This window comes from Nesoenas mayeri (genome assembly GCF_963082525.1).
Source record: "Nesoenas mayeri genome assembly, chromosome: 17".
Taxonomy (NCBI): domain Eukaryota; kingdom Metazoa; phylum Chordata; class Aves; order Columbiformes; family Columbidae; genus Nesoenas; species Nesoenas mayeri.
In genome coordinates, this window is record NC_137565.1 from 13593833 (window position 1) to 13621256 (window position 27424).

A 27424-nucleotide genomic window follows, 5' to 3' on the forward strand; every position below is an offset into this window, starting at 1 on the left:
AGCACATCCAGAATCACAGTGGGGCTGTTTGTGGTACAAGGAGTACACAGCCAGATCAGGGCAGGTGTTTCATGGCCCACTGTGTGCTAGAGGGTCCCCCAGACAACATTGGTTTTATTTTCATAGCATCTCAAGGTCAAAGAAGGGGGTCATATAGAAGACAAAGTCACATGCACAGTGACTCCATGAAGCACTGGTGGCACAGCCAGGGATGGACACCAGGTTTCCAGCACAGCCAGCCTGAGCTGCAAGGCCAGGGGTTGTGTCCTTGGGGAGATATACCCACTTTCATAAATCTGAGCCTGAACGCTGCTCCACTCTGGAATTACCTTCTGGTCCATTAATCACGGAGCTGAGTCCAGTTTTATATTCATATCAGAAGAAAAGTGGCCCTGCCCATCTTCTTGGTATTGCTCGCTAACATTCCTCTACGTGCGACCTGGATTCACAGCTCCAAGGGGCTGGGCTAATATTTCCTGCTGTTCTGAGCATCCTGAAATATGAATGATGTTGAGCAAGTGGATGGGACAGTTCGAATGGAAATGGGAGCATTAACAGAACATGTTTCGTGCAAGGAAACCCTTTGTTGCCAGTAGTTAAAGATTGCATAACCCTGCCGACTATATCTTATTTATTACTGTCATGTTAAACGCTCTACCTCCCTTCAGTTCAGGGATTACTCAACACACTTTTAATTTTTCAGCATTTTAGCTGGTCAGCATACTTCACCCCTTGCAGATGACAACCATTTAGGAAAAAGAAATCTTTATTTTATATTTTTTTGTATACTTGTACACAAGTAAAATAAAATGCATATCTATATATACTGCAATCTTGTGAAGGAAAGGTAGCATTCTTTAACAAATGCTGCCCGTAAACATAGTGTGATGGAATGAATACAGAAAAACTGCAATATTCAAAAACATAGGATTAAAACAGCATCAAATTCATTACCTCTGCAAATGGGAACCTGCAATATTTTTCAGTGTGATGTCGAGTTACAAACAGATTTTAGACATTCTTTTCGGAGCATTTCTTACACGTTGTTTTTTTTTTTTTTTCCTGTAAATAAACCATATTTCTTTACCATCTGCTGTAGCAAAAGCTGCTTTGTGAGCAAGTGCAGTTCCGAAGACCAAAGGTATAATTCACAGGTTTCAGGACAAATAAATTATGTACATCTTGGTGTTTGTCTTTTTTGTTTGTTGGGGTTTTTTTTGTTTTTGTTTTTGTCTGTTTTTGTTTTTTTATAAAGGCATCCAGTTAAGTTTTGTGTAACAAAGCTTTCTCAGGGTGGATGGTAGTTTTGCTTTGTTTGCAACATTTACGGAGGTCAGCAAAAGTCTAGTATTAAAGTGTCATCAACCCAGGAAAAGAGTTAATTTTAGCAGAATAACAGTAAGCTCCACACCAAGGAGGGGATCAAAAGGCTTAGGCTGAGCTGTAACGTGGAGCTGTTTCCTTGCTGGGTGAGGCGGCACTGGGCCTTTGATCTGTTCTTTTTTGAGCAGCCCTGCCTCTTTTTGGTTGGGACTGTGGAAGGTTCGATAGGCTCTATAAATTCTGGTTTCAACTTGGTCAGTGGAGGGTCTACAATGCTGGGGAAGGTCCCAAATGGGGAATCGTTTATCTGCTTGTTGCTGCCATTTTTGGAAGGGTCTGTCTCAACATACTTGGTTTTGGACATGTTCTCCTTGTCCTTGAGAGGGTTGTTGGAGGATGGCCGGCTGCTGTGGGAAGAAGGACCTGCTTTGCCTTTAGCTTCATAAATAAAAGATTTATCTGTTTCTGGCTGGCAGCACTTGGAGGAACCATCGTGCGAACCGAAAGGGGGCATGCCGGTTGGCAGTTTACCAGATCTGGTCTTAGTGCTAAAAACACTTGTTCGTATCTGGTTGAAAGAGTCGATGCATCCTTCCAAGTCAGCACTCTGCAGCCTTTTGAGGTCTTTCCCTGCCAGGCGAGGGGGAAGATGGCACTCCAGCTCTGAAGACGATCCTTTAAACTGCTTAAACCAATTCCAGAGAGACCGAGCCTGGCAGTCACAGATCCACTGGTTGCCATTCAAGCGCAGATACTGGAGGGACACCAGGGGAGCCATGGTCTCCCCTGTGAGCACGGTCAGGTTGTTGTTAAACAGATACAAGGTCATCACTTTCCCAAGGTCGTGAAAAGATCGGCGGTGAACCACGCTGACTCTGTTCTGGTGCAGAAGCAGCCGATCAAGGTTGATTAGCCCACGAAAGACGTTCTCTGACAAGCTCTTGATTTTGTTACCATGCAAAAACAGGTAGGTGAGGTTTGCGAGATCTATGAAGGTGTCATCCAGCAGGTTCTGCAAATTATTATCCTGAAGGTAGAGATATTGCAATGAGAACAATCCTCGAAAAAGCCCTGTGGAGAGCTCTAGGAGCCCACAGCGATCCAGGTGTAAGGTGTGGAGGTGAACAAGACCCCGGAAAGTGATAGGGTTGATAGATTTCAGGTTCGTGTTGTCACTGAGATCTAACTCCTCCAGTTTGTTGAGCCCATAGAAGGCTCCAGGCTCAATGAGGCTGATGTTGTTGGAGTGAATCCAAAGAATTGTCATGTTGCGACAGGAGGTGAAGCTGGTGGACCTCACAAGGGTTATCTTGTTGTTATGCAAGAAGATGCGCTGGCTCTGGATGGGTATCTCAACGGGGATTGCTGTCAGTCCTTGCTGCTGACAACTTATTGTAATCTTCGGTTCGCTGTAGCATACACACACCCCAGGGCAAGACTCCACTTCTGACTGGATGTTCAAGCAAAGCACCAAAATCAGCAGTTTGCTTCCTAAAGGATAACAAAAATAGTATGCAAATTAGCCAGGGTCATGGGAGAGCACTTTTCTTTGCAACTAATAGATGAGCCTGAAAATCACCCTTCTAAGTGTGTTGCCACTAACCACAAACAAAATATGCCAGGGAAGCCAGACAATTAAAATGCAGAATTAAAAAATGCTCAACAACTCAGCACAATTGCTAAAATCAATATGCACTTGTAGTGACAAAGTTTGAGCAATTCCTCATCCTTTCACACTTGGGAGGCCTCTGACTATGACTTCAGATCATCATTACGTATTCGCGTTGAGGGCCCTGGATGCACATCTAACACAAGACCTGTTCCAAGGAACTTACCAACGAGCAAAGGAGGTGTCTCCCTGGGGGCATTTGTCTTTGCCACAGGCACATTTAGCACAGTTCAACCCATGGGAAAGCATCTGCCCAGCTGTGGCTGATGCCTCCAGCCACAGGACTATACAAGGCAACCCTGCACCCCACTCTAGCAGTGCCACCAGCTCCCTGCTACTCAGGATCATTAAACGACTCTCCAAAACAAGCAGGGATTCACAGGTTGCACTCAAAATTTAAGACACTTTTGTCAGTTTCTATGAGCAATTTCTGACTGATTTGGTCTTCCTGTAAGGAATAACTCTGATGGATTCCCAGAATAACTTACAGGTCAGACCTGCCTGTGGAAGTCTTAGGACCAAGAGGATCCTTTCCTTCTCTCAGTTAAACCTTTAAACCACATGTTCTTGCTTCCCTTTCTCTCTCCCCTTTTTCCCCTTTGAATCCATGCAGTCACTGAGGAAGGGCAGAAAATGATAAGTTTTTCCACAGAGACCAGTACTGTTGTTGGAGGAAATCATATGCAATGCGTGATTCAGGGATTCCTCAAAGTCTGCAAGGTATAGGTAGGTTTTGTGTGTCCTAAGCATGCAGGCAGCCCAACAGGGTTGAAGACCCTCTGAGAAGAACACTTGTTCACAGAGATGATCACCTGCTTCCCCAGGAGCTGGACAGCACAGGAGTCACAAGGAAGCCTTTTGATTCACTAAATTCACCAGCTGGGCTGCTAGGAAAGGACCCATAAGGTGGGCAGGGATGGGCAGAGCCAGCACCATCTTCTGAAAGGGGACCTGGGAGGGTACACCGGACTGAACCTCCAGCTGAGAGACCTGCAGAGAGACCTGCTGTTTCCTACCCATGGTGGGGAAGGAGAGGCAGTTTCAGCAATCCTTTACCAGTAATTAACAGCAAGTAATTAGATTGCTTCCTCTAAACCACATATGGTAGTGAAAATGAGCGGGCAGTAACTGTAGCAGGGGGAGGCTCTACATGTGAACAGGGACACGTGTGTCTCCCTCCCAGCTCATCACAGCACCTCTGGCAAAAAGACACGTTTGTCCCCATCGCTGGGATCCCCAGCCCAGGCACAACATCAGCTTTCCCTCTTTGCTGTTGTGGGAGGTTTTTTCCTTCCTTGAAAGACTGAAAGTGCTGTTCAGGAGTGTTGATGCCTCATTACACCTTAAGGTAAAATAGCAGAGTTCAAAAAGTCAAGCAGAAAGAGGCAGTGACGTAGACTGGGGCAAAGTGAGGAGACGGGAGAGCTCCTGGTGGCTTCCAGCCACGCATGCACAATGCAGCGACACCAGCTCCCGCGGGGCCAAATCCTGGAGACAGCAGCTGCATCTCACAGAAAAGCCTGAAAGGCAATCATGGAGCTAATGGAATCACATAATCTCTGCGTCAAAGTAGCAACTTCAAAACGCCAACAATAAAAGAGGAAATCATACGGAAATCTCACCAAACTGTTTACTGAAGCAATAACAAAGATATTGGAGAAGACAAGGCGGGAAAGTTGCTCTCTTCTGCAATAACAGGCTGGGATCTCAGGCCTAAGTTTCACTCTAGACAAAATAATTCACTCTGTGAAGCTAAATATATCTGTGGTGATCCAACAGTCCAATATAGGAAGAAGAGTCCTATACATCACAGTCCACATGGGATAAAAAATAACAGCTCAGCATGCAGAGATAATTTGAGCCTGATATTATTAGCTGCTGAGCATCCCTGGAAGGCAGTGTGTTGAGTGCAGTATTATGACACATTCTGGCTGGCTTGTCATGTTTTGACATATCACGTCCCATTGTATGGAGCAAAGAAACACGAGACAACTGAAATCTCCTCCTGCAGACATGTCACACCAAAAGGAGCCTCCTGGGAAATTAAAACAATGCTGGCAACTCTCTGACCAGCACGATTCATCTCCAGCTGATAATGAAAACCTGAACTCAGAGAAATATGACTTTCTGGAGCCTCTTTCTTCAGTTCCATGATTCAGATGGTGGGGGCCAGGGTGGCACCGGAGCAGCGGGATTCACCTCACTACACAGTGCTCAGACTGCAGACAACGCTGTGGGCTCCATGGCTCTTCCCAGCTGCTGGCAACACTGCAGGTCTACAGCCAACTCAGAAAATACAGCCACAGTCCAGATGCATCCCACATGCCTTATAAATATGTGACATGCTCACAGCAGAGTGATAATGAAGAACCATTTCTATGGGAGAGAAATCACGACGACACTCCTGTTCCAGCTCCATCCAGGGGAGGCAAGTGCGTAATAAATATATGTATACACAGGAAGAGAAAGAGAGAACAAGAAGCAGCCTGCAGAGAACAAGCCTTGCATAGGAAATACCACCCTGCCCTGTGCTACCCCATCCTGATAGCCTTGTTCCTGAACCTCTGGATTGCTCTATCGCTTGTGCCCCAAGCACGCACCAGCCCTTTGCTGCGGACAGAGCTGCAGGGGCTGGGCAGCACGGTCCCGTCCCAGACCCTGGGTGTCTGCAGAGCTGGAGGCACCTCAGCTTCTCCCCAGCAGAGAGGAGCAGAAGGGAATGGGCAGATCCTGCTCCTCTCTGGACCTGGGCTTTTCTTCTCCTGCTGCCGATGCCCCTGAGGCTGCCGGGAACAGTGAGCCCATGGCACAGAGAGACAGCTGACAGTGGAGCAGCACAGGGAAATTAATTACAGGCAGGGATAGCCTGTGTGCTTTAATTAGGGACCTGGTGTTTATGAGCTGCTCAGATTAGCTCCACCAGAGACAGTTACTGTCAATCATCCCCCAAAGCTTTTTTCCAGTTAGTTTCCTGCCGTGCAGCTCAACCATGTCCTGACCAATCAATGACAAAGCTCAGCATTCAGCAGCCACCAGAGAGTCTGAAGCAAGTACAGGAGTGGGTGCAGTCCACAGGCAGCCTTGAGAAGTCACAGTGATGCTGCAGACACTTTCTTCCCAAGTCAGACGGGGCCACAGTGTGGCAGAGACTGGAGCGACCATGCCTTGGCCTTCCCCTGCTCCTCCAAGGAGCTTCTCCATCACTGGTGTTCAACTTGTAACTGTGCCTTGTGCGCAGAGTGTCTCAGAGCACAGTGACCACCAAGGGCCACAAGCTACCCAGACCTTGTACCAGGATAGTTTCATCCGTACAATTCCAGGCAAATATTACCTTGCTTTTTCTGACCAGGTGCCAAGTGGCCACTTTAGGACAGGCCTGAGAACAAGGTAGTGTCCTGGGACAAGAAGGTTTCTAAGACCTGGCATCAAGCCACCTTAACACAGCTGCACAGATTTAGGATGGTTTGAAGCACAGCACAGTTTGTTCCTGTCTGCCTGGAATACATCCCTGTATTTTCAGGTAATCTCTTACTTACCAAGTCCTGCAAGATCGAGACGGGACAATGGTATCACTGCCCTGTGTCCCTGGGGTTGGAGCCCATCGGTTGGGAACAGACACCTATTTTGGGGCCAAACTCCTTTACGCTGAGCCAAGCACTGCAGTGTGGTGTGCAGCATCACCACATTGAGCCCTGTGCTCCTGCCCAGAGCTGGGGCCATAATGTAACCCCAACACTCATCAGTCAGGCACTCTGGCACCAAACCCGCTCTCCACATTCTTCTATCCTTATGGTCACCTGCCCTTGTTCCTCCCCCTTTTTGATGACTTTGTCTTTTCCACTTTCCCGCCTTCCTTCACAACCACCACGTCCCAGGGCTTGTCCAGCTGAGGTGAAGGCAGCACCCAGGCAAACCAGTCCACCCCCAGAGAGCCTGGGACACAACTTGGCAGCTCCCAGAGCCTGTACACTGTCCTGAACACACACTGCAGCTTGTTTCCCTTGGCACAAAGCAGAGGGGAAGGATAAGTCACACCAGAGGGTGGCCAGAAAAATATCTCAGACACAGCTTAAAACTTGACAGGATTAGTGTAAGTGTCGTGGCTCCTGCTCCTGCTCCTCTTAGGAGGCACCAGGGATCTGTGATGCTGAGGGGTCCCAGTGGGTGATGACCTGAGCAGAAAGGTCAAAGACTTGGTTGAGTGCAGATGAACACAAGAATCCAGAGGACCCGTGCAGGCAGAGCCCAGCTACTCTGCAGCCTCTTTGTGCAGGCAAACACCATCTCTTGTTCTCCTGGAGCACTGGCTCCAGGTTTGGCTGCAGGCTCCTTTATTTTCCAGGAGAAACACACCCTGCCCTTAAGCTAGAAATACAGGAGATATTCACTGGTGTCACAGGAATTAGGTCAGGAGGTCCACTGTGTACCTTTTCCCAGAAATACATGCCAAGCTCATCCCCCAGTGGGGACCTACAGCCTCCCTCCCTTGACATGCCAGATAACTCCATGTGGAGCTCTGCATACACAGCATGCTCCCACCACCACTGCCGACCGACTGATGACAGACCCATCATCACCTGATGGACTCTTCCATCTGCAGGACTCAACCTTAGTGCCTATTCCTGAGAAAATGGGTCTTGGAAGTGACATCCGTTCCCTCATTTCTTAGACGAAAGCCATTCCTACCCCTTCCAGAACATGATTAAAACTTAACTGGGTAGTTCCAGTCAAAAGCGAAAGATGAAAGAAAATCCAGTACCTGGAACCTTCAGTCCCTTCAAGACTTTGGCTTTGAGTTTTGCATTTGTTCCTCCAGAGCTTTCTTAAAAGCCAGAAACCTCCTTCAGTCAAACTGCTGCACTTCCCCTTTGCCATCTCAGAAGTGTTATGACTCATGGAACTGGGAAGCAATTAAAGTGGGTCCATTATCCATCTTTCCGCTAGTCCCCTGTGCGATCGCATTGTCAAACACAGCAATTAGAAAGAAAAGGCTCTGGGGGCCTCTAATAGATGCTTTGCAAACTTTTTAAGAGGGCAAAGCAAAATGCAATTTTCTGCAGTTTGCAGAGCCATGGCCTTTCTCTGCCGCTCTGCACTTGTCTCTATTGATTTGGAGATATTATAATGCGGCTTTCCTACAGTGAAGGGTCAATAATCATTTGAATTCTCTCCTGGTTGGACATAAAGGGAGTACTTTACAATACAAAGCCTTTTGCTGATGCACACAGCATTTTGTCTTTGTTTATAGTATGGAAACATGATAGCTGCTTAATTCCCTATTCTGAACTGATATTGTTTGAAATTCAGCACATGGCTTTGAGAGACATTCTGCAAAGCAGCTTCAGTGTCTCCTGCTTTGCCCTGTGGCCAAAGCGGGGACTGTATGTGTGAGCCTGTGTTTGCCAAAAGGAAGAGGGCAGCACTTTTATGCATTTCAAGTTGAAGGTGAGTTGAGAGGTGAATGAGGAAGGAGAATTGGTTTGGACTAGTCTCACCACAGGTGGGAGTCTCCCTCCCCTCTGCTGCCTCCTCCCTCTGCTGTAGAGAGGAAGGCTGGTTCATGATGGTGCAGCTTTAGGATGAGAAGAGAGGAGTGATGCTCTTCCACCACACAAGCACCGGTAGAAGCATCCAGTGTTTCAGCTCTGGAGAACTGAGGACCTGGAGCAGGTACAAACAGAGCAGGTCTCGGCACACAGGTGCTCACTGCCATGCAAACAACCTTGGGCATTCACCTGGCAGACAGCTGCAGAAGAAAAATTTGGGGCTGCTGCGGGTCTTGTGGCATATCTGCAGCTCCATGGGGATATTTGGGTGTCAGATACCATTCTCCAGGTGAACAGTCAGTGGGGTCATGGGAGCGAGCAAGCTGACCACAGCTCTGTGCCTGCTCTGGGATGCTCGGCTGACTGGGTCAGCTCCATCTCCACAGCTGCTGCTGGAGCTCAGGGTTCCAGCTCACACCAAAACACCCACATCTTGTGCCAGTGCCAGATACCGTCTGCCTAAAAATATGTGGCTAATTCTCCTTTATACACACTTGAAGGTCTGAGACACCAAAATGAGTGCTGGCAGGTTTGACACAGCTCCTCTAGGACACGTCTGCTCTTCCAGCAGCTGGAGCTGGGTGCCATAAAAATGGCAGCAGGCAGCAATATTTAGGCACCTGAACCCCACCCCTAACTTCTATAGGTACAGTCTCTGACCCCACGTGCTCTGGACTGCACCCAGATCCATTAACCTTTGGGACTGCGGTGCTCTTTATTCCCTTTAACAGTACAGCCTCAGTCCAGCTCTTTGGTACATCCAACCCTGAACGAGACAAGATTTCAGCAGGAAAAATACCATATGCAGTCAGAAATGAAAGGTCATTTCCGTAATGCATCCAGGCAGGGGATGGAGGCAATCGATGTGCCATTTCCTAACTTCTAGGTGTTCATCTTTTCCACCTAAATCATAGTCCCTTAATGTGATTTTTGGACTTAATATTGCAGGGATATTTTTAAGGGAAGAAGGTGAAAACGAGTTATATCATGTGCAATTCTTAGAATCCATCCTCACAAATCTCCAGAGAGGTTTGCGTGCTGATTCTTCAGCATCGCTTAGGGCTGAAATACATGACTCATTACGTGAGCTGAGTGCAGCACAAACCTTAACCAGGGCAGCTCCATCCATTCACTGGGATGTGCCAAAGCAGCTCCCGGACAGCGCTGCTCCCCATCCCTGACAGGGGCTCTCCAGCACACCCAGAATTTTGACAGCAGCATCGGTTTAGCCTAACAACATTTGGGCAGGGTTATACTTTTGGTGGTTTGCCAGCACTTGCCTCAGCAACATCAGAGAGATAAAGGAAAAGGTGACAGTTAACAGTTTATATTTCAGCCAATTTGAATATTAATTTGATGAGAAGCAAAAAAAAAAAAAAAAAACGAAAAAGAAAAAAGTCTTCTCTAGCCAGAGGGTTTTCCTCCTGCTGAATTTCAAAGGCTTGCTGCAAGCCATGGAGGTGTGAAAGAGTCTCAAAGAAAAGGTCACAAGAAACCTTCATAGGGGAAATTATCAAGGGATTTAAATAGGGGAGTCATTAGGTTCATGTATAACAATAACACTAATATCAATTATTATAACCTAGTAATGCCCTGTGAGGACGGGAAATGATGAAGAGAAAAGCCCTTGTTATTAAACAAGAACATAAGAGCTGCCCTGAGTGAGATGGGGCCCATTTGGGCTGGGCGGACACAGTGGTCAGGAGCAGACATGTATGGAAAGGCAATCCTAAACAGTGTGAGCGGTGCCTTGGCATCCTCTCCAGGCTCCAGGCAAACAGTGGCCCAGGGCCTGCCTGAGGCAGAATTTCCCTGTCTCCTTAACAGGCTATGAAACCTCCTTTCCACTCTCTCAGGTTTTCTCCGAGTCCTATGAACGCTACTGCAGACATTTTTGCTGTACTTATCTGCATCTTTTCCAGGTCCACTTCACTGTTGGGGTGGGAGGACAATAGCCGGGATGCATCGGAATTATGGACTCTGCAGAGGTTCAGGTGTCTCTGCTCCTGTGCTCTACCTGCCATGGTTCAGCATCAAGCTGAGCTTGAGAGAGCCCTCCTCAAAGTCCCTATGATCACTTTCCTGAGTGGCAATAGCTCATTTAGAGCCCATCATTATGTTTGTTTAGGTAAGGGTCTGGGCTGTTTGCCAGTGTACATTACTTTGTATTTATAAATGCTGAATTGCATCTGCCATCTAGTCTGTGGTTATGAATTTTATCGTGAAACCCCATGCTGTAACAAATCATGGGCACAAATATCCACTTTCCTTCAAGCAGAAATATTATCATAGTTCACTGTTGTGCCCAAATCTTAAAATGTAAGCTGGTTGTAGCAGTGACATCTTCCTGATCCAGCAAGCCAAGATGCAGCAGTAGTTCACAGGAATAAGGACGTGGTAATCCCTACCTGTCAACACAGGTTAAAGATGTTCCTTAAAATGGTTTACATAAAAAGAGGAATAAACTTTCCTTGCGTCTTTGATATGAGGTTATTCTCTCAGGCATTAAAAAGCTGACCTAGTTATCACTGCTCCTATGCACAGGCATAGTAAAATCCTGTGGATATCCTAGGCCATTCTTCAATGAGTGCTCTTGCCAGCTCTGCTCTGCCGTCTCACCTGGTGGGACTACATCTCTGCCAATTCTATCAGCAGAGGCAGAATTTTCAGTTATTCTGATGTAAGACATAATAAATCTATATGTTTTCCATCTGTCCTATTTCCAACTATTTATCCCAGATCTGAAAGGCAAAAGCTCATGACCTTTTAAAGGGAAAAGTTTATGACCTTAAAGTAAAATAATGGAGAACCATAGAAAAAGCTTCTTATGTGGCTTTATACCATTCAGTCTAAGCCCTGATAGTGTTCAGCCCTGGTCCTTTCCATGCAGATAGTGCAGGTCCCAGATGTTGCTGGCCCATGCAAGCTCTCACAATATCCCTTTTTCATTCCTCAGAGGCAAGCAGGTTTCCCCACTGTATGCACAAATGTGTCCCCTTTCAGGATGTGATAATATGTGGTTAGTTAGTGCTGGAATAGCCACGGTCATGTTCAGCTCTCCTAAAGACATAATGCAGTCTTGGTTTTGCCTTGCTCCTGGCCCTCTCTAGTGGTCCCTCCACCAGTGTGACACCACAAAGGTCCCTTCCCCAGGCCAATCTCAGCATCAGCCTCTGCACCCTCTGCACCGTGGTAGTTCACAGAATCACAGAGTGCCAGGGGTTGGAATGGACCTGGAAAGCTCATCCAGTGCAATCCCCCCACGGAGCAGGAATACCCAGATGAGGTTACACAGGAAGGTGTCCCGGTGGGTTTGAATGTCTGCAGGGAAGAAGACTCCACAACCTTCCTGGTCAGCCTATTCCAGTGTTCTGTTACCCTTACTGAGAAGAAGTTTCTTCTCACATTTCAGTGGAACCTCCTGTGTTCCAGTTTGCACCCACTGCCCCTTGTCCTGTCACTGGTTGTCACCAGAAGAGCCTGGCTCCATCCTCCTGGCACTGCCCCTTTCCATATTGATCCCCAGGAATGAGTCCCCCCTCAGTGTCCTCTTGTCCAGCTCCAGAGCCCCAGCTCCCACAGCCTTTCCTCACACGGGAGATGCTCCACTCCCTTCAGCATCTTGGTGGCTGCGCTGGACTCTCTCCAGCAGTTCCCTGTCCTTCTGGAACTGAGTTGTAGGGATCTGGCTCTGAGCAGGTGGGTTTGACACAATACCGTGCCCTTTACCAAATACAATGGCAAGAGCTGGAGGAGAGGCAAAAATCTCATGCAGATATTCAATGCAGGGGACTGTATGTGACAAAGCCAGAAGTCCAAGGCAGTTATCTGATGTGGAAATCAGATGAGAGGCAAGAGATCTGGGCAGAAAATGCCCAGTGCCCAAAGGGAAAGTGAAAGCAATTGGCCTGGAACGAGCATTTGGAGCACCACCCTGGGGACAGTGAGCAGGAATGAGCAGGGAGAAGGAAGAATATGGGCGGGAAAGCTGTAGGTTTTCTGCAGGAGAGCCAGCAGAACAAGGGTATGCAGACATCCAGGAGAGCCTGCAGGTACAAGTTGAACTCTCCAAATCCACCTGTCACTAATTCACCTTGGACAGCCACTCTGGATAACTGTCGTGATCCTAATCCACCACACAAAGCTGCAACAGTACAATGCTGAGTTTGGCCAGACAGAGCACAGTGCCCAGAGAGGATGCTCCTTCCTCACACCTGGGGAGAAATGTCACATCTGTCTTTTTTCCAAGTCATGGCCACTGATGGTCGGTATTATCACAGCTGTCCCTGCCTCATTGCCTTTTGCAAAGTGTCATATGACTAAAATCCATACCTAGTCCAGTAAATCCTGGCAGATCCCAGGTTGCTTGAGAAAGGAGGCTGAAAGAAGCTGCGACTGGTCCCCAGCACAGTGGGTGAGAGCATCATATGTAGTCACAATCCTCATTTCCATCTTATCTGGGTGGGATGCACCCAGCACATTGCATAAACAGGATCATCTATGACATTGCCACCATTCAATCCTCACATTGTGAAGAATGAAGTGAGAAAATATACATTGTGAATCACAACTAGCTCCTACAGAAGTTACTATTAGCTGTGCCATATTTGTAAAAAATCAGGGACAAACAGGTGTCCAAAGGAAGTAAACTCTGGTTCCTGAGATGCCTTAGCTCTCCCAGGGAACCCAAAGTTATCTCAGGAATGTTTCAAAACATCATTACTAAGAAGCAGAGTTTTCTGCATATCCAAACCTGGCACTGGTGACAGCTCTGCGTGCGAGTGACTCACAGAAAGGAGAGGTAAAGCTCCAGATGGCATTTACACCTGCTCCCCCCAGCCATCTGGGACTGCACCCCACCTGGCAGCTGCGAATCCCACCCCCACTTCTTCAGCACTGGAAGTGCCCCACTGCACTAGGCAGCATTTTTCTTGGTTTTCTTCTAAAATGACACTTATATCAGCTTTTGCTCACAGACCCAGCATCTGCAGATAATGTGAAGTGGAGGAATGAAGTCTAGGAAAGAACCTGGAAAGAAAAGTTGCTCCAAAAACGTCCCAGGACCTTGTTTTTGTTGTCTGCATGGACACAGACAACCTTGCAGCTGAAGAAACAGCTCAGGAGATAACATCCTGGGCAACACAAGTGGAGAGGTAGAGCGTTTTAATTTCAACTTTAGGCACAACCACTTCTTCAAAGAGCAACTAGAAATGAAAACATGAGAGCAGATGCTTGTGTGTGACTGAAGATGATATTTCTCTGCCCTGCTCACAACTTAATGTTCTTCTTTCTGAGCCTGGATGATCAGAGCCCTCCACACCACCCCATGGATGGAGATGGTAGAGTAGCAGAGCCATGCAATGAAATGTCAAGTCTCTACCACGAAGCTGCCATATACAGCAAGCTCTGTGGTGCAGACACAGGGCATTTCTGGCACTCCCTTGACACCTGGACCCCCCATCCATGTGGTGGGACAGAAGCCCAGTCTGACCATGTCCCCCCACCTTCTTTCCCCGTCTCCCTTGGCATCCCTCCCAGCTCCCTGGCACGCATCCCCGCCTCGTTCACATGCTCGTTCTTTCATTCCCAGATAAAAGCTGGGACTGATTTTTAATAAGTGTGTAAATTCAACCGCCGCTGTCTTTATCGGGTGTCGGCTTTGTCTCCTTCACAGTTTCAGCATTAGACATGCTTGCTTGCCCTTCTGCAGCTCTCTCATCCACTCTCGCCAGATAAGAAACGCAACACCCACAAGTCTATAAACATATTTCTCCGAGATGTGCAGACTGTGAAGTCAAGTTAAACAAGAATACAATAGGACGTTAATGATACACCTTCCTGTTTTCTTGGAAACCAGGAAGCGAGCAATGGGGAAAGGATCCCAGCCTACAGCCAAGGTGAGGCTTGAACCCCACTGATGGCAGCAGCTGCTGACAACAGATATGCCCCCTGAAATCAGAGACCACATACTATACCACCAGGAATTTCATAGAATCACAGAATAGTTTGTGTTGAAGGGACCTTCCCAGCCCCCTAGTGCCCCCCCTGCCATGAGCAGGGACATCTGCACCAGCTCAGGTTGTTCAGAGCCCCGTCCAGCCTGGCCTGGGATGTCTCCAGGGATGGTTCAGCCACCACCTCTCTGGCCAACCTGGGCCAGGCTCTCACCACCCCCACTGTAAAAATTCCTTCCTCATGTCTAGACTGAATCTCTCCTCTATTTAAAATCATCACCCCTTGTGGTGTCACAAGATGCCCTGCTGAAAAGTCTGTCCCCAGGTTTGCAAATTTCCATGCTGAAAGCCCTCAGTTCAGTTTCCAGCCTTTGGGTCTCATTACAGCTACAGCAGATTGCAGTACCTTCCTGCTTTTTAATCAAAGTGGATAAAAAATCCCTGTTCAGACTTTGGCTTCCCTCTCTTCATCCAGAGATCATGTTCATCCATTTCACCACTACAGGGCATTAAATGTTCATAATCACCTGTTATCCAATATGGCCCTTAAATCAATTTTAGAGTCGCTGCCCTCGAGCAGGCAGTCTCCCAGTCTGACGGAGTGGCCTACATTCTGCGCTCTGAGATGGATGACCAAGCATTTAGCTGTATTAAAATTCATGTTGTTTCACTGTTGCCAGTCTACCAAGCAATTGCAATTGCTCTGCATTAGAGACTTGCCTTCACCATTATTTATCATGGCAAAATTTGAGCCAGCTGCAAACTTTACAGGCAACTAATTTATATATACTTTCTGGATCATTCATGAAAACAGTGCAATACACTGAGGTAAAAGCTGAATCCTGCAAAGGTACTATGCAAGCAGCTTGTCCACCAGTGATCCTCCAACAACAATCACATTTTGAGAGCTTTCAGCTGCCTGTTTCTTAATCCATTTTATAACTGTCCATTGATTCAACAGAGAGTGTATTTTCAACCAAGAAAATCAAGTGCCTGACATAAGTTTAAATATATTATGAAAATCCAGATACATGAGTGGAGACTGAGGGTTTTTTTGTCCACATCTAATACACCAGGACATTAATCTATGCCTGGGGTTTGTTCTCGTTGTAGCAATATAATTAATAAATAATAGTGACAGCAATATCTTTAAAAACAAAATCAGAAAAAATTTAGAACTTGACTTGGTTTAAGAATACTTTCTGGGAAATGTACTGATTGAAATTATATTTTTATGCCTTTGATCTTTAGCTATGTTAACATTTCCTTTTTCTCCAGCAGCACTGAGATTGAACAGACAAACCTCTCCTTACCTCCTGGGCTTTCCCTCTTGCTCTTTCTACCAGTGGTGGGCACTGGCTGTTCCTGTCTCTGGGACCCCCTGTTTTTCTGATATTTTTAGGAAACTGAGACCTTGTCAGCTAATTTTGACAGTGCTCCCGTGCACACTCCAAAGGAAGAGGCTTGCACATCCATCCACAGCCGGATTACTGTCACTGTCCATAAACCGCTCCTGCTGGATGGTGTCTCACCTCAGCTGGGCATCCCTCTCCAGAGATGCTACTTCACAGCCTCTGTAGGCAAGTTGCTTTAGCACTCAAGATCATTTCAGAGAAAACAAAGGATTTCATTAGCACTGGCTCTGTGAGACTCATTTTTCTCCAGGATTGGATAGTTACACCACTCTACCACCCTCCTGTCAAACCAATAACCTTTCCTTAGTCTTCCAGAGCAGCCAAGATATTGCTGTCCCACCGCTGGCCTTGTCTGAGAAAGGGATGTTGCAGCAACACATTTTGCTTCAGCCCCTGAAGCATATTACTTAATTAAAAGAATCAAACCACCAAGCTTATTGAAGGCAATCTTCATCCTATAGCCAGGATCTGCAAATCTCCACAGGGACACAGACTTCACACCCTGCAGTTCAGTCACTCCATGCAGAGTAGTTTTCATGCAACCGGGCTAATTTCCCCTAATACTAAGTGGCTATTAATTTTTCATGATACTAAGTGAACTTTTTTCCCATTTCATTTGCCATCTTTATTTTTTTAATTTACCTCCCTCATCACTGGGAGGGGACCAAGGACTAACTGCTGATTTGGAGGAAATGTGTGTCATGTCATCAAAGGAATTAACCAAAGTGAAAAAAAGGAAGAAATTGGTCAAATTGTGAATAGAAATTACATCAGAATCACAAAAATGCACCTAGGAAACTCAAACCTGCAGGATACCCCTGAGGTTAAGAGCAATAATATCAAGTATCAAAATGGCACTTCATAGGAAACATACACATCTACAAGCAGAATATCCCACCTCTTCCAGCCTAGAAAGATCTCAACCCACCATATTCATTGTTACTTTCTTCAGGATTTCTGACACCTGATGCAAACCAAGGAAAGGCAAAACTTGCAGATCTGAACACAGAGAAAAATGACTCCTCAATTTCCTCTGCTCTCTTTTCCCTGTTAAAGTGGAAGCAAACTCTTCCTTTTCCATGAAAAATAGCTTGTGCTACTTCTGACAGGAGCAAGGACAAGGAAAACAAATCCTGCCAGCTCCAGCGGGCACCATCCAGACAACATGTTTCCAAAAAGCGTGTTTTGTGCCAGCCTTGGCCTACAAACCCCTTCAGTGCTTTCACCTCCCAAAACCAGAACTCCACAAAAAACTGCTCTGCAAACCAGCTCAGCCCAGCAAACTCCAGCCCCGTGCAGGGAATCAGATCAGGGATATCACACAGGGAAACCATGAATATTTCAGAACAAATTTAGGAATTTCAGATTATCCTTTTCTTCCACTGCTTCTGCCTGTGTCTTCCCTCCCCTAGGGAGTTTTTCAGAGATGTAGCATTAAGGAAACTCAGACAATCTGACCTTGATTACAGAGAGCCAGAAAGGCTCCTGCTTTACTACTTACATCCTCGTGAAAACCTTCTTCCACCCAGGATTTAGATGCTGCCATTTCTGCTTCAACACCCTTGGCCTCTGCCTTGCTATTTTCCTTCTAAGATGTCATTCGGGGTGACATCCTCTTCACCTCCATCTTTTGCTAAGAAAACAGTCCAAACCAGCTTCCCTGGTTGGACAGCTTGGTTAAACAGGCACAATGTGGTAGCATCGTGCAACAAGCAGCAGCAGCTCAACACACCAAGCAACTGGGGAAAGCACACAAAACAAGTCTGGGTGAGAACAGAGGAAACTTCAGAAAAAATCTGCACTGACAGATAAAATGTCACCTCAGGGAAGGGTGTCCTCCCAGTGCTTTGAGGACTCAACCTATGCATTTTCCAAAGGAGGGCAACCTCTTCTTGACTTCACATCACTTGATCTCTGCTGATGTGTATACACAGCGTCTCCTGCCTGCATCCCTCTCCAAGCCGTCAACACAAAGCAGCCTTTCTTCTTCATACTGCCACAAACCCGAGTCTTCCTCTGCCCTGCGCCAAGCTTCGCGCTCCCCTTTGCTCACCATTCTGCACTTCTGCAGGGCGCAGCTGCTGGGGAGGTCCCTGTCCTGCCCCATAGCCATCCACACTCCCCCTATCTCCAGGTGTGCATGTTGCTGGGTTTAGCTGGTGGCTTCAGCTAGTGGCTTCACACGGGTCTTGCATTGATAAAGCACCCTCTGGATCTTTATTCTTCCCAGCAGACAGCCCCCTTTGCAGAAGCCACCATGCGCTACCCATCCTTAAGATAATGCTTTCTGAATCCCTAAATCCCCTTTATTATGAAAATATTCCAGCTCTTTTCTTGGCACTCTAGAGGTCACCTTACATTTTTTTCCCCATTCCCTAATGTATGGTTTGACATTTGCTAATGTTAAAATCCAGCAGCTATTTCTTTCTCTTCTTACGTGTTTAAATCCTGCTGAAGGTGACGCATGCCTCTTAGCCCTCGTGTTAGCTGCTGGTGCCCAGAGGCTATTATCAGGGAACCAGCTAATCCTAGATTTGGAATGTCCCTTTGGGGTTTTCCTGTGACGGGCTAGAGGGTGGGGGTGTCTGATGACGGCATTTTTTGAAAATCACCTCGTGAATTGAAATCAAATAAGTTCAATGTCCTTCCGTTCATCTTCCCAGGGACTCTGGCTGGTTCCCAGAGCACAGCATCCTCTCCTCTCTGGTTGGAGAGCAGCAAGGTGGGTGTATTAGAAGGGGGGTGGTCAGTAGGTCAGAGAGGTTCTCCTTCCCCTCTACTCTGCCTGGGGAGACCACACCTGGAATCTTGTGTCCAGTTGTGGCCCCTCAGTTCCAGCAGGACAGGGAACTGCTGGAGAGAGTCCAACGCAGCCACCAAGATGTTGAAGGGAGTGGAGCATCTCCCGTGTGAGGAAAGGCTGAGGGAGCTGGGGCTCTGGAGCTGGACAAGAGGACACTGAGGGGAGACTCATTCCTAGGGATCAATATGGAAAGGGGCAGTGTCAGGAGGATGGAGCCAGGCTCTGCTGGTGACAACCAGGGACAGGACAAGGGGTAATGGGTTCAAACTGGAACACAAGAGGTTCCACTTAAATCTGAGAAGAAACTTCTTGTCAGTAAGGATAACAGAACACTGAACCAGGCTGCCCAGGGAGGTTGTGGAGTCCCCTACTCTGGAGACATTCAAACCCGCCTGGACACCTTCCTGTGTAACCTCATCTGGGTGTTCCTGCTCCATGGGGGGATTGCACTGGATGAGCTTTTGAGGTCCCTTCCAACCCCTGACATTCTGGGATTCTGTGATTCTGTGAAACACCAACAGTGGCCGGTCTCTGGGACAAGGGTACATGTTGCAGTGGCAAATCTCTCCAAGAGCTGTCAGCACCAAAAATGCAACAGCAGTTCTCCAATTCAGCTGCCTGTGAAGCTGACGGCACATGGATTTTTGTGCCACTTGTGAGCACAAGTGTACATGCATCCACCTCCATGTGTTGACAGACCTCAGCATGCAGGTGTTCGCTTGGCCAACTGAGCATGGAGAGTCTTGCAGGGGGGCCCGTTAGTGTATAACCATTTCATCTAGAAGCCCAGTGTGGTGAGAGACCTGGTTGTCATTATTGTCTCAATGCCTGACCTGAGGCAGATACTTGCACCTTCATCTCCTGTTGGCTGGGCAAAGCGGGCTGATGGGTGACACACACCACAGCATCAATTAGCTAACACCTGACATGACACTTCATACTGGATTGGAATCCAGCAATTCATACTGGATTGGAAGAATGACTACCACTCAATGAAAGATCCCAATTGAAGCTTAATGTTAACTGGTTGATACACCAACAGGAAGACATGTGCTGTGATAGGCCATGGGGACCACCATTAGGCCCAGACTCATTAGACACTCTCATTAATGATCTAGATGAGAATGGGAGAAAATAGAAGGTTAATTAAATTTGCCCCTACTGAGCTGGAGAATCTTTCAGTATTAGTGGTGATAGATAAATGACAGGGAGGGTTGTGGAAAAAAATAGCAGATTGATATAGGCTAGAAAAATGTAGCTACTTCTGGAGAAAATGATCAGCCTTCCAATTAATCAGTGTGAAGGGGAAAGGCTATAGATAAAAGAGCCATATCTGAGGAGCTGCCAGAGAGCTGCAAGATGATGGCTGATAATGAGTGCAGGGAAGGTGGTTTACTTGGGAGTGAATTTTTGCTCTGTGCTTGCATTGCCAAATGTTAGTTCTTGCCTGGGGCTCCCAGAGACTATCAGAAAGAATACAATTGTTATTATTGATCGCCGTTACAACAGCTCTTAGGGTCTGATGTTCTTGCTTAACCAAAATACCAAGAAACTTATGGAAGAGATGAGAGAAAGAGCATTACCCACAGGTGAACTTGGAGGACCAGCTCTGTGCATAGGCTGAAATGTCTTAATTGTGTGTCCTAAGGGCTGAAGAATCCTGGAAAAATACAGCAAATCAACTGAGCAGAAGGAAGAGCAACTGTCATATCAGGCTCTATAGTGAGATTCATCAACAAATAGATATGGAAAGACCGCAGGGGAAAACATGTTGTCCATCCTCTGTATTTGAAATCTGAACCTCAGAAATGAGCTGTGCAATGGCAGGCTACCCCATGTAGTCAGGCTAGCACCCGCAAGAAGACAGAGCTGCAGAGAGCCAGTGAACCAAACACATGCCAGGTCAATCCTAGGCAGGTTGTTTGCAGAGAGCTGGAAGAAAAATAAAACAAAAATCTTTCTGGATAAAATAGCCCCAACTCAAATTCTGCATTAGGTTGGAGCAGAGCATCTGGATATAAAGTCATCACTAGAGGTCAGTGCTATTTGGCCTCCTTTTTGTCATCCTTATGCCAGACAAGGGAAGGATATTGGGTTCTCCACAAAAAGAGATTTTTCAGGAGATCCAATAAATGTTTGCAAAAAGAGGGACATCAAAATATCACCTTTCAGAGATATAACTACTCCCAGGTCACAACAGATGGTAATAAATGTTCCCCCCCATCTCTGCTTCACACGCAAGTCAGAACTCCAGTGAAATCTGCAAATTTAACACAGCTGCAGTGAGTGGTCTGTGAAAGTCAGGTCCCCTGACACACGAGAAATTCCTCTCCAGAGTAGAAGCAAATGTGAGATAAAACTCTTCGAGAAAGAGGGAGACTAAGTGTCCTTAAAACCATTTCTAAAGGGAGCAACTTCAAAAAAGAGGGAGAAGATATTCAAGGCAAATGTGGAAGTCTGGTTACTTAAAACAGCTACTGAAGAACAGAGACAAGGCAAAATGATGATCTCTGAAAAAAATGTTGACACTTGATAGTAGCATTAATGCACAAAACCAAAGCAATTTCTCTAATGCTGGCAAAATAATTTCTGCATGTTGGGTGGAGCAGACTCACAGCTGCCAGAACCCCAGGAGCCCTCATGCCTGGAGGGGAGTTCAGCCATTCTTGATAATCACAATACCGGGGAGGCCCATGGCTGAAAGACATTTACAAGAGACTGGGAAGAAAATCTAAATGAGAAAGAGAAAGAATTGAAAAGCACTTGCAACAAGGGACTTTTAAGATTCTGTTAAGATACTTCTAAGCTTTGGTGCATCTGAGAATTGCAGAGCCTTGCAGAAATTAGTAAATGGCTGATGTAAGGTCCTGATTTAGGAAAAAAAAAATTAGATAGATAGATAGACAGACAGACAGATAGATAGATAGATAGATAGACAAATAAATACTTGTCAGCTACTGACCACTCATTTGAATACAGATTGTGTAACTACTGATCAGATCACATCCAGACACAAGCAATTCAGCAGAGGAGACAAATGATACACAGGAGGCATGAAATCAGCATTTTTGAATGTGTGGTACTTTAAAGAACATATTGAATTTGCTTTGATGGAGCAGAAGATCCCACCCCACCTTCCACCCCAGTGACATGACTCCTAAAGGGGCACATCATCACCTCTGGCTCTTCTGCATTTTCCTCACCCACCCTTCTTGTAAGAGGTCAGCTGGACCCTGGTGTAAATTTGCTATCCATCACCCTGCTTCTGTGGACTATCTGAAATAGCATGCAAAGTCGAGAAAAGGTGTCATAGCTTTGTCTAAGAGCATTGAGAATATTTCAAATCATATTTGCATGAAATTTGAACTAATGAGTGCACTGATGTGACATCAAGACGGATCAACCTTTAAGAGAAATGATCTGAGCTGAACTTGAGATGAAGTCACTGACCTGTTATCCTCAAAAGAAAGTACAAATAGTCTGACATTTTAGAGCATGGCCCCTCCAGTGACTCTGACATTAGAAAGAGAAAACAACTTTAGATTACAATAAGAGTACACGTTGGCTACAGAAATCCAGTCTGACTGGAAACAACCAAGTCACTGCTCCCAGTGCCATCCCAGTCACGTTCACAGCACTCGTATGCCAGGCTGGACTCTGGAAGAAATGAATTAGAGAGGGTGGCCAAACGCAGCACTTTCCAAGCAAAAGCAGATGTTGATGGCCTGCCTAACTAAGCAAAAATGAAGAAGTGAATTGAGATATTCTTGCATAGAAGGAGTACTATATATTTTTAGACACCTTTAACAACACTGAGTTGGTGGACAGAACATGAGAGAGATCCTAGGGAAATGGAAAGACTACTTAAAAAGGTGGAAAGCAAAGCCCCCCTGTTTCAATCGTGTGTTTTTAACAACCAAGAATGTCCCTCTTAAGATAACCATGTGGAGAGTTTTGGGCTGTATGCTGTGAACAAGCCAGGGCTTGTTGTGGCTGTGGTGCACTAAGACCATGCGGAGATATACAGAAGCTGGTCTGCCCTCGGCCCAGGCTGCAGGAGGGCGCCGTCGTGGTCGCTGCGCATGTGGACGGTGCCCTGCAGCCAATCACCATCGTGGGGGGGAAGAATGACTGCATGTGTAACCAATCGTAGCCTGTGCTTGCCGCATGGCCTTTTGGGTATAGACTATATAAGGGTTGGAAAAACGTGGTCTCGGGGACATTGATATTCAGTGTTGTTAAGAGTTCATTAAAGGGTATTGATGGTAAATTCATATTGAATTAGATTCTTTACTCTCGCCGGCCCGCCCGTCGTGCTCAAAGAGGTCCTGCCGGCAATTTTGCATTCTCCACGTCATCTCACGACATATACAGGTAAAGCTCTCATTACAATGTCACAAGATGATGCTTTTCACACAGACTGTCTAAACAGGCAATGAAAATTGGTGAGGTCTCAGAGCAAAGTGGTGGCCCTGCACACCTGTCCAGAGAGTAGACCCATTCCTCAGGAGCTACTCAGGGCTGGTCCAAGTCACATACATTCTGGCAGCAGGTCTCATATGCAGGTTATAAATAACAAATTTCCAGCAAAAGACACCAATTCATAATAACGATGGTGATGTAGGAGCATCACAGCACAAGGAGAGGCTCCTTCATAGACCTGTTGCCCTGTGCAACTTGAAAGTGTCTACCTGCACCTCACTGGCAAATTCACAATCTTTAAGCTATACTTGTGCATCACCAAGCAGCATCTCAATGGCTGGTGGGAGAATCCAGAGAAAGGGGGGCAGCTTCAGCCATCTGAACTCTCCAGATCATAACCACATCCAAGTGGATTCAAGAGGAACCGATGAACACGCTGAAGGGCTGGATCAGTAACCTTAGCAGGAAGGACTGAAAAATGAAATGTATTGAGCATGGGTCTGCCATGACAAATACAACGAAAGCTTACAAAGAAAGAGGCAGGAGATGAACCTGAGACCAGGACAGAAAGCAGAAGTGAAAAGGTCTATTTCAGTCCCTGCTCGGAGGGCTGCTTTTGTATTTGACGTGACACATCTGGGAATTAAACACCAGTAATGCTCCGCTGAGGAGGGATAAGGAAATAGGGCTCTCCTGCTGTGTGCTCGGGCAATAAGATCATGCTGTCCTCTGTTTGGTCCCCTGGGATCCTGGCACTGCTGGCTGCATCTGGGTGCATAAGCAAAACCTGCAGAGCAGCGCTCCCCTCCCTCAGCGACAGTACATCACTTAGGGGTGGCTGTTGAAAGCCAGGAGGCCAGGCAGCATGGACCAAGGGGCTTTCTGTCTCAGTCTTGGCTCCTAAACCTCTCTGTCATCCTTGATGGCAGAAGCATAGGCAACCTTCACCCTCAAGCTACCATCAGTTATTTGGAGTTCATTCTTTGCTGGTCTGATTTTAAGAGGTATCCCAAATCCGCAGCAGCAGGTGGGTGCCAGTGGGATTGACACAGGCGATGAAGATTATGGCTGCTCTCACAGTTAGAGCTGTAGGGGAGAGGAACATCCTGCACAAAAATGCATGGAGTACCCAATGGCAGGCTGGGTGTTGCAGCCCCCATGTCACTGTCCCGTGGGAACACATCTCCCACACCCCAGACTGAGGAAAGTTGTAAGATTCACTAACTTCAGGACTTTTCATGTCCACTGAGTACCTAAGAAGCTCTAACACTGCAGCATGTGGATGCCACATCCTCTAAACAGCAGGGATAACTGCTCTGTCCTGTTACACAGCGGGATCATATTGCTCAGCACACTGCAGGCGAGGGAGCTGGTGTTGGTAGAGAAACCAGTGCCAGAGAAGTGTCTGCAAGGTTAGACACCAAATAGGGCAGGTTTCATGTTGAGAAATAATTAATAAATGCTTGATTAAAAAGACATCAGGCTACAGAGAGAGAAGGAGGTCATCCATGGCTTGCCATCCTTTCTCCCAAGACATCATTTTCCAAACAGTTGCCAAACTGTGCACCGTGATGGCTACTGCATCCTCTTCTCCGTGCTGAGCTCCAGTCCCTTCTGCACCTAAAAATGCCCCAGACTCTCTCAGAAATCGAAACAGCTCTCATCTGCAGGTAAGATATTTTGGGGGATGACACTTTATCAGGACTCCCTTGACACCAACATTACAGACAAGCCAAGAGGGAACTCTGAAATGCTTTTAAACCAGGGGAATTCAAAGAAGGAGTTCAAAACATTACCTGTGGTTTCCTTGGCAGAATATGACCCATACAAGGACTTCCCCAAGTGAGATTATAGAGCTGTCACTCACTGCCACTGCACAACATGGAAATTAGTGGATGAGACTCATGATGAATGTCTTGCCTTCACATTAAACGCCGGCTGCTCTGATCTCATTGCCGCTCTCACTTGTACAGCTCAGTAAAGGGGCAGGAGCCCATCCTGAGCCTCAGACGTGCTGCCAAATGCAGGGAGACATGGGGGTGCTCACGTGCTGCAGGTCTTGCTAAGGTTCAGGATTTGAACACTGATCTTAAGATATTTAGCAATTTTTTTGAAGTCCTAGCTTTTAGATTCAGGAGTTCATCACAGCTTTCTTTCTAATGCTAATTATTTTTTTTTCCTAGCAAAGAAGATTAAAATGGTAATTCATCTATCTCCCCAAACCTCAGAAAGAAGGAGGTGAACGAAATGTCCCAAGCTGTGTGTTTCTGAGAATTTCCTTCCCTATTCAAAGCTGAGGTTTGTAGCTGCTGTTTGCAAACATGGTGAATGAGGAAAGGATCAATGGAAGCCTTAGGAATCGTGGCACCCTCCTGAAGAAAGTGATGCCCTTTTCCTCATCAACAGGGTACACTTTTCCAGGATTCTCCTGATTTTAGCTGTCCTCCTGTAGTTCCAACCAGGGTAGTTTTGAAAGAGCTCAAAGGTCTCAAAACCAGCCAAAGCCTCAGACCGAAAACCAGTTAGCAAAAATCAGTTTGAAAGGATGGAGCAGAGCCCACAGGGATAATATTAAAGAGGATGGTTAGAAAGGACAGCAGGGAGGGAGGAAGATGCGAATAACCCACCGGTGCAGCCTCTGCTTGAGGAAGCGCGGCAGAGCCGATGCTTCGTCCAACCTGCGGGTTTTGATTTAATAGGCTGTGCCTTCTGGGGTCTAGAGGGCCAATAAGTTGCTCATCGCTTTTAAGAAAACCCTTGTGCCTTACAATAATTCAACACTGATTGCCTACATTTCCTTAAAAGAGCTCATTTAGAGTTGATTTAAGCACTCCTGGGGAGGCCAGGCAGGCAGGAGGGGCTGCAGTGATTTACAGACCTGGTGTCAGTTGCAGAAGCAGCAGTGGCTCTCCTGCCCGCACAGCGATGCTGGGACTGGCTGGAAGGTTATTGTGGAGAATGTGAGGCAAGAGACCCTCCCAAAAATTGCCTGGAGATGATCCGTGGCAGCCATAAATCTTACAAGATTCTGGTTTCCCTCCCTCTTTAAGGCCCAGCTCCAATTCAAGTATGGCTTTGCTGTGTACCACAGACCCCAGAGGTTAGATGACATTTGCAGTTGTGTTTCACTGCTCTGATTTAGGGGAGGGGATCTGATCAGTCTGGGCAACAGACTCTGGGGCACAATTCAGCTGAGCAAGTACAGTTGTTTAGAAAGAGAATTATCATTCTCTGGACTCTGTTGACTGTAAAGAACACAAAGATGACTTTCTTAGATGAAGACATTCAATTTGGTCAATAAATGTCACTGGATGACCAGATCAGATGTACTCATCCATATTTGAATGAACCATCTTTTTTGAAGTGACACCTCCTGCAAGGGCCTTCAAGTGAGAGCTTTTGTGGACCCTGAACATGGTGCATCTTTCCTCAGGACATATGTTCTACTTTATGTTCCCTCCTCCCGGATGTCTCCTGGTCTGCAGATAGCTGCTTGGCTACGGGCAGCCTTGGAAGCAGAGGCAGGGTCTGAGTAATATGTGCAGGAAAACCCCCGATGGCTTCCATGCTTCATTCCTGATCACTGCACAGCATCTCAGCTGAGCATCGTGCCTGCGATAGAGATGTCCCAGAATGAGAGGCAAGTGCCCTGCAGGGCTGTCCTGCTCTTTGTGTTCACCCACAGCACACAGTCATCCCCAGGAGTCAGCTGGCAGGCCCCTGCAATGCTCTGTCTCCTGGCAAAATGTAGAAAAGTGGGAAAAATCCAACAGAGTGCAAACTCTTGACCACGTATATCCTTGTTTTGTAAGTGTGCTGCCCCTTTAAAACACTGTGGCTTAAATTTCTACATGTTCCTATCTGGAAGGACTGAAAAAGAAGAAGAACAGAGGATAGAAATAGCAAGAGAAGAAAAGGACCAGTCTAGAAATGAGCAGAATGGGGAGCTTTCTGCTGTGCTTCCTTCCCCACAGTGAGTCCCCTTCCCCATCACTGTGTTCCCGAACTGAGAGCAAGACCAGCCATGCTATTGCACGCTTGCTCAGCGAGGTGCAGAAGAGGATCGGTGCCTCTCTCATGTTCATTGTTTCCAACTCAGGAGCCTTGTCTCTGATTCCTCCCTGGATGAGGACTGGAGAGCTGTCATAACAGGGACTGGTTTCCATAGCAAACCCAGCATTTTCAGATGGAGAGGCTCAGCCCTGCATTCACTGGAGCTGAAAAGAAAAGCATTTATTCCCCCATAAGCATAAAGGACAGGGAGAAATCTAATGCCATGTGTGGTTTATATT

At 46.7% G+C, this 27424-nt stretch overlaps 1 protein-coding gene across 1 annotated transcript in view; it reads right to left on the reverse strand.

Moving 5' to 3' along the window:
• Nucleotides 1-897: 897 nt before the first annotated feature.
• RTN4R (reticulon 4 receptor) overlaps nt 898-27424 on the reverse strand; it is a gene marked incomplete at its 5' end in the record, with an annotated part of 44676 nt that continues 18149 nt past the window's right edge. Inside the window, 1 exon segment of the mRNA XM_080355561.1 lies at nt 898-2814. Coding sequence (XP_080211687.1) covers nt 1385-2814 — 1430 coding nt within the window. The 3' untranslated portion in view covers nt 898-1384.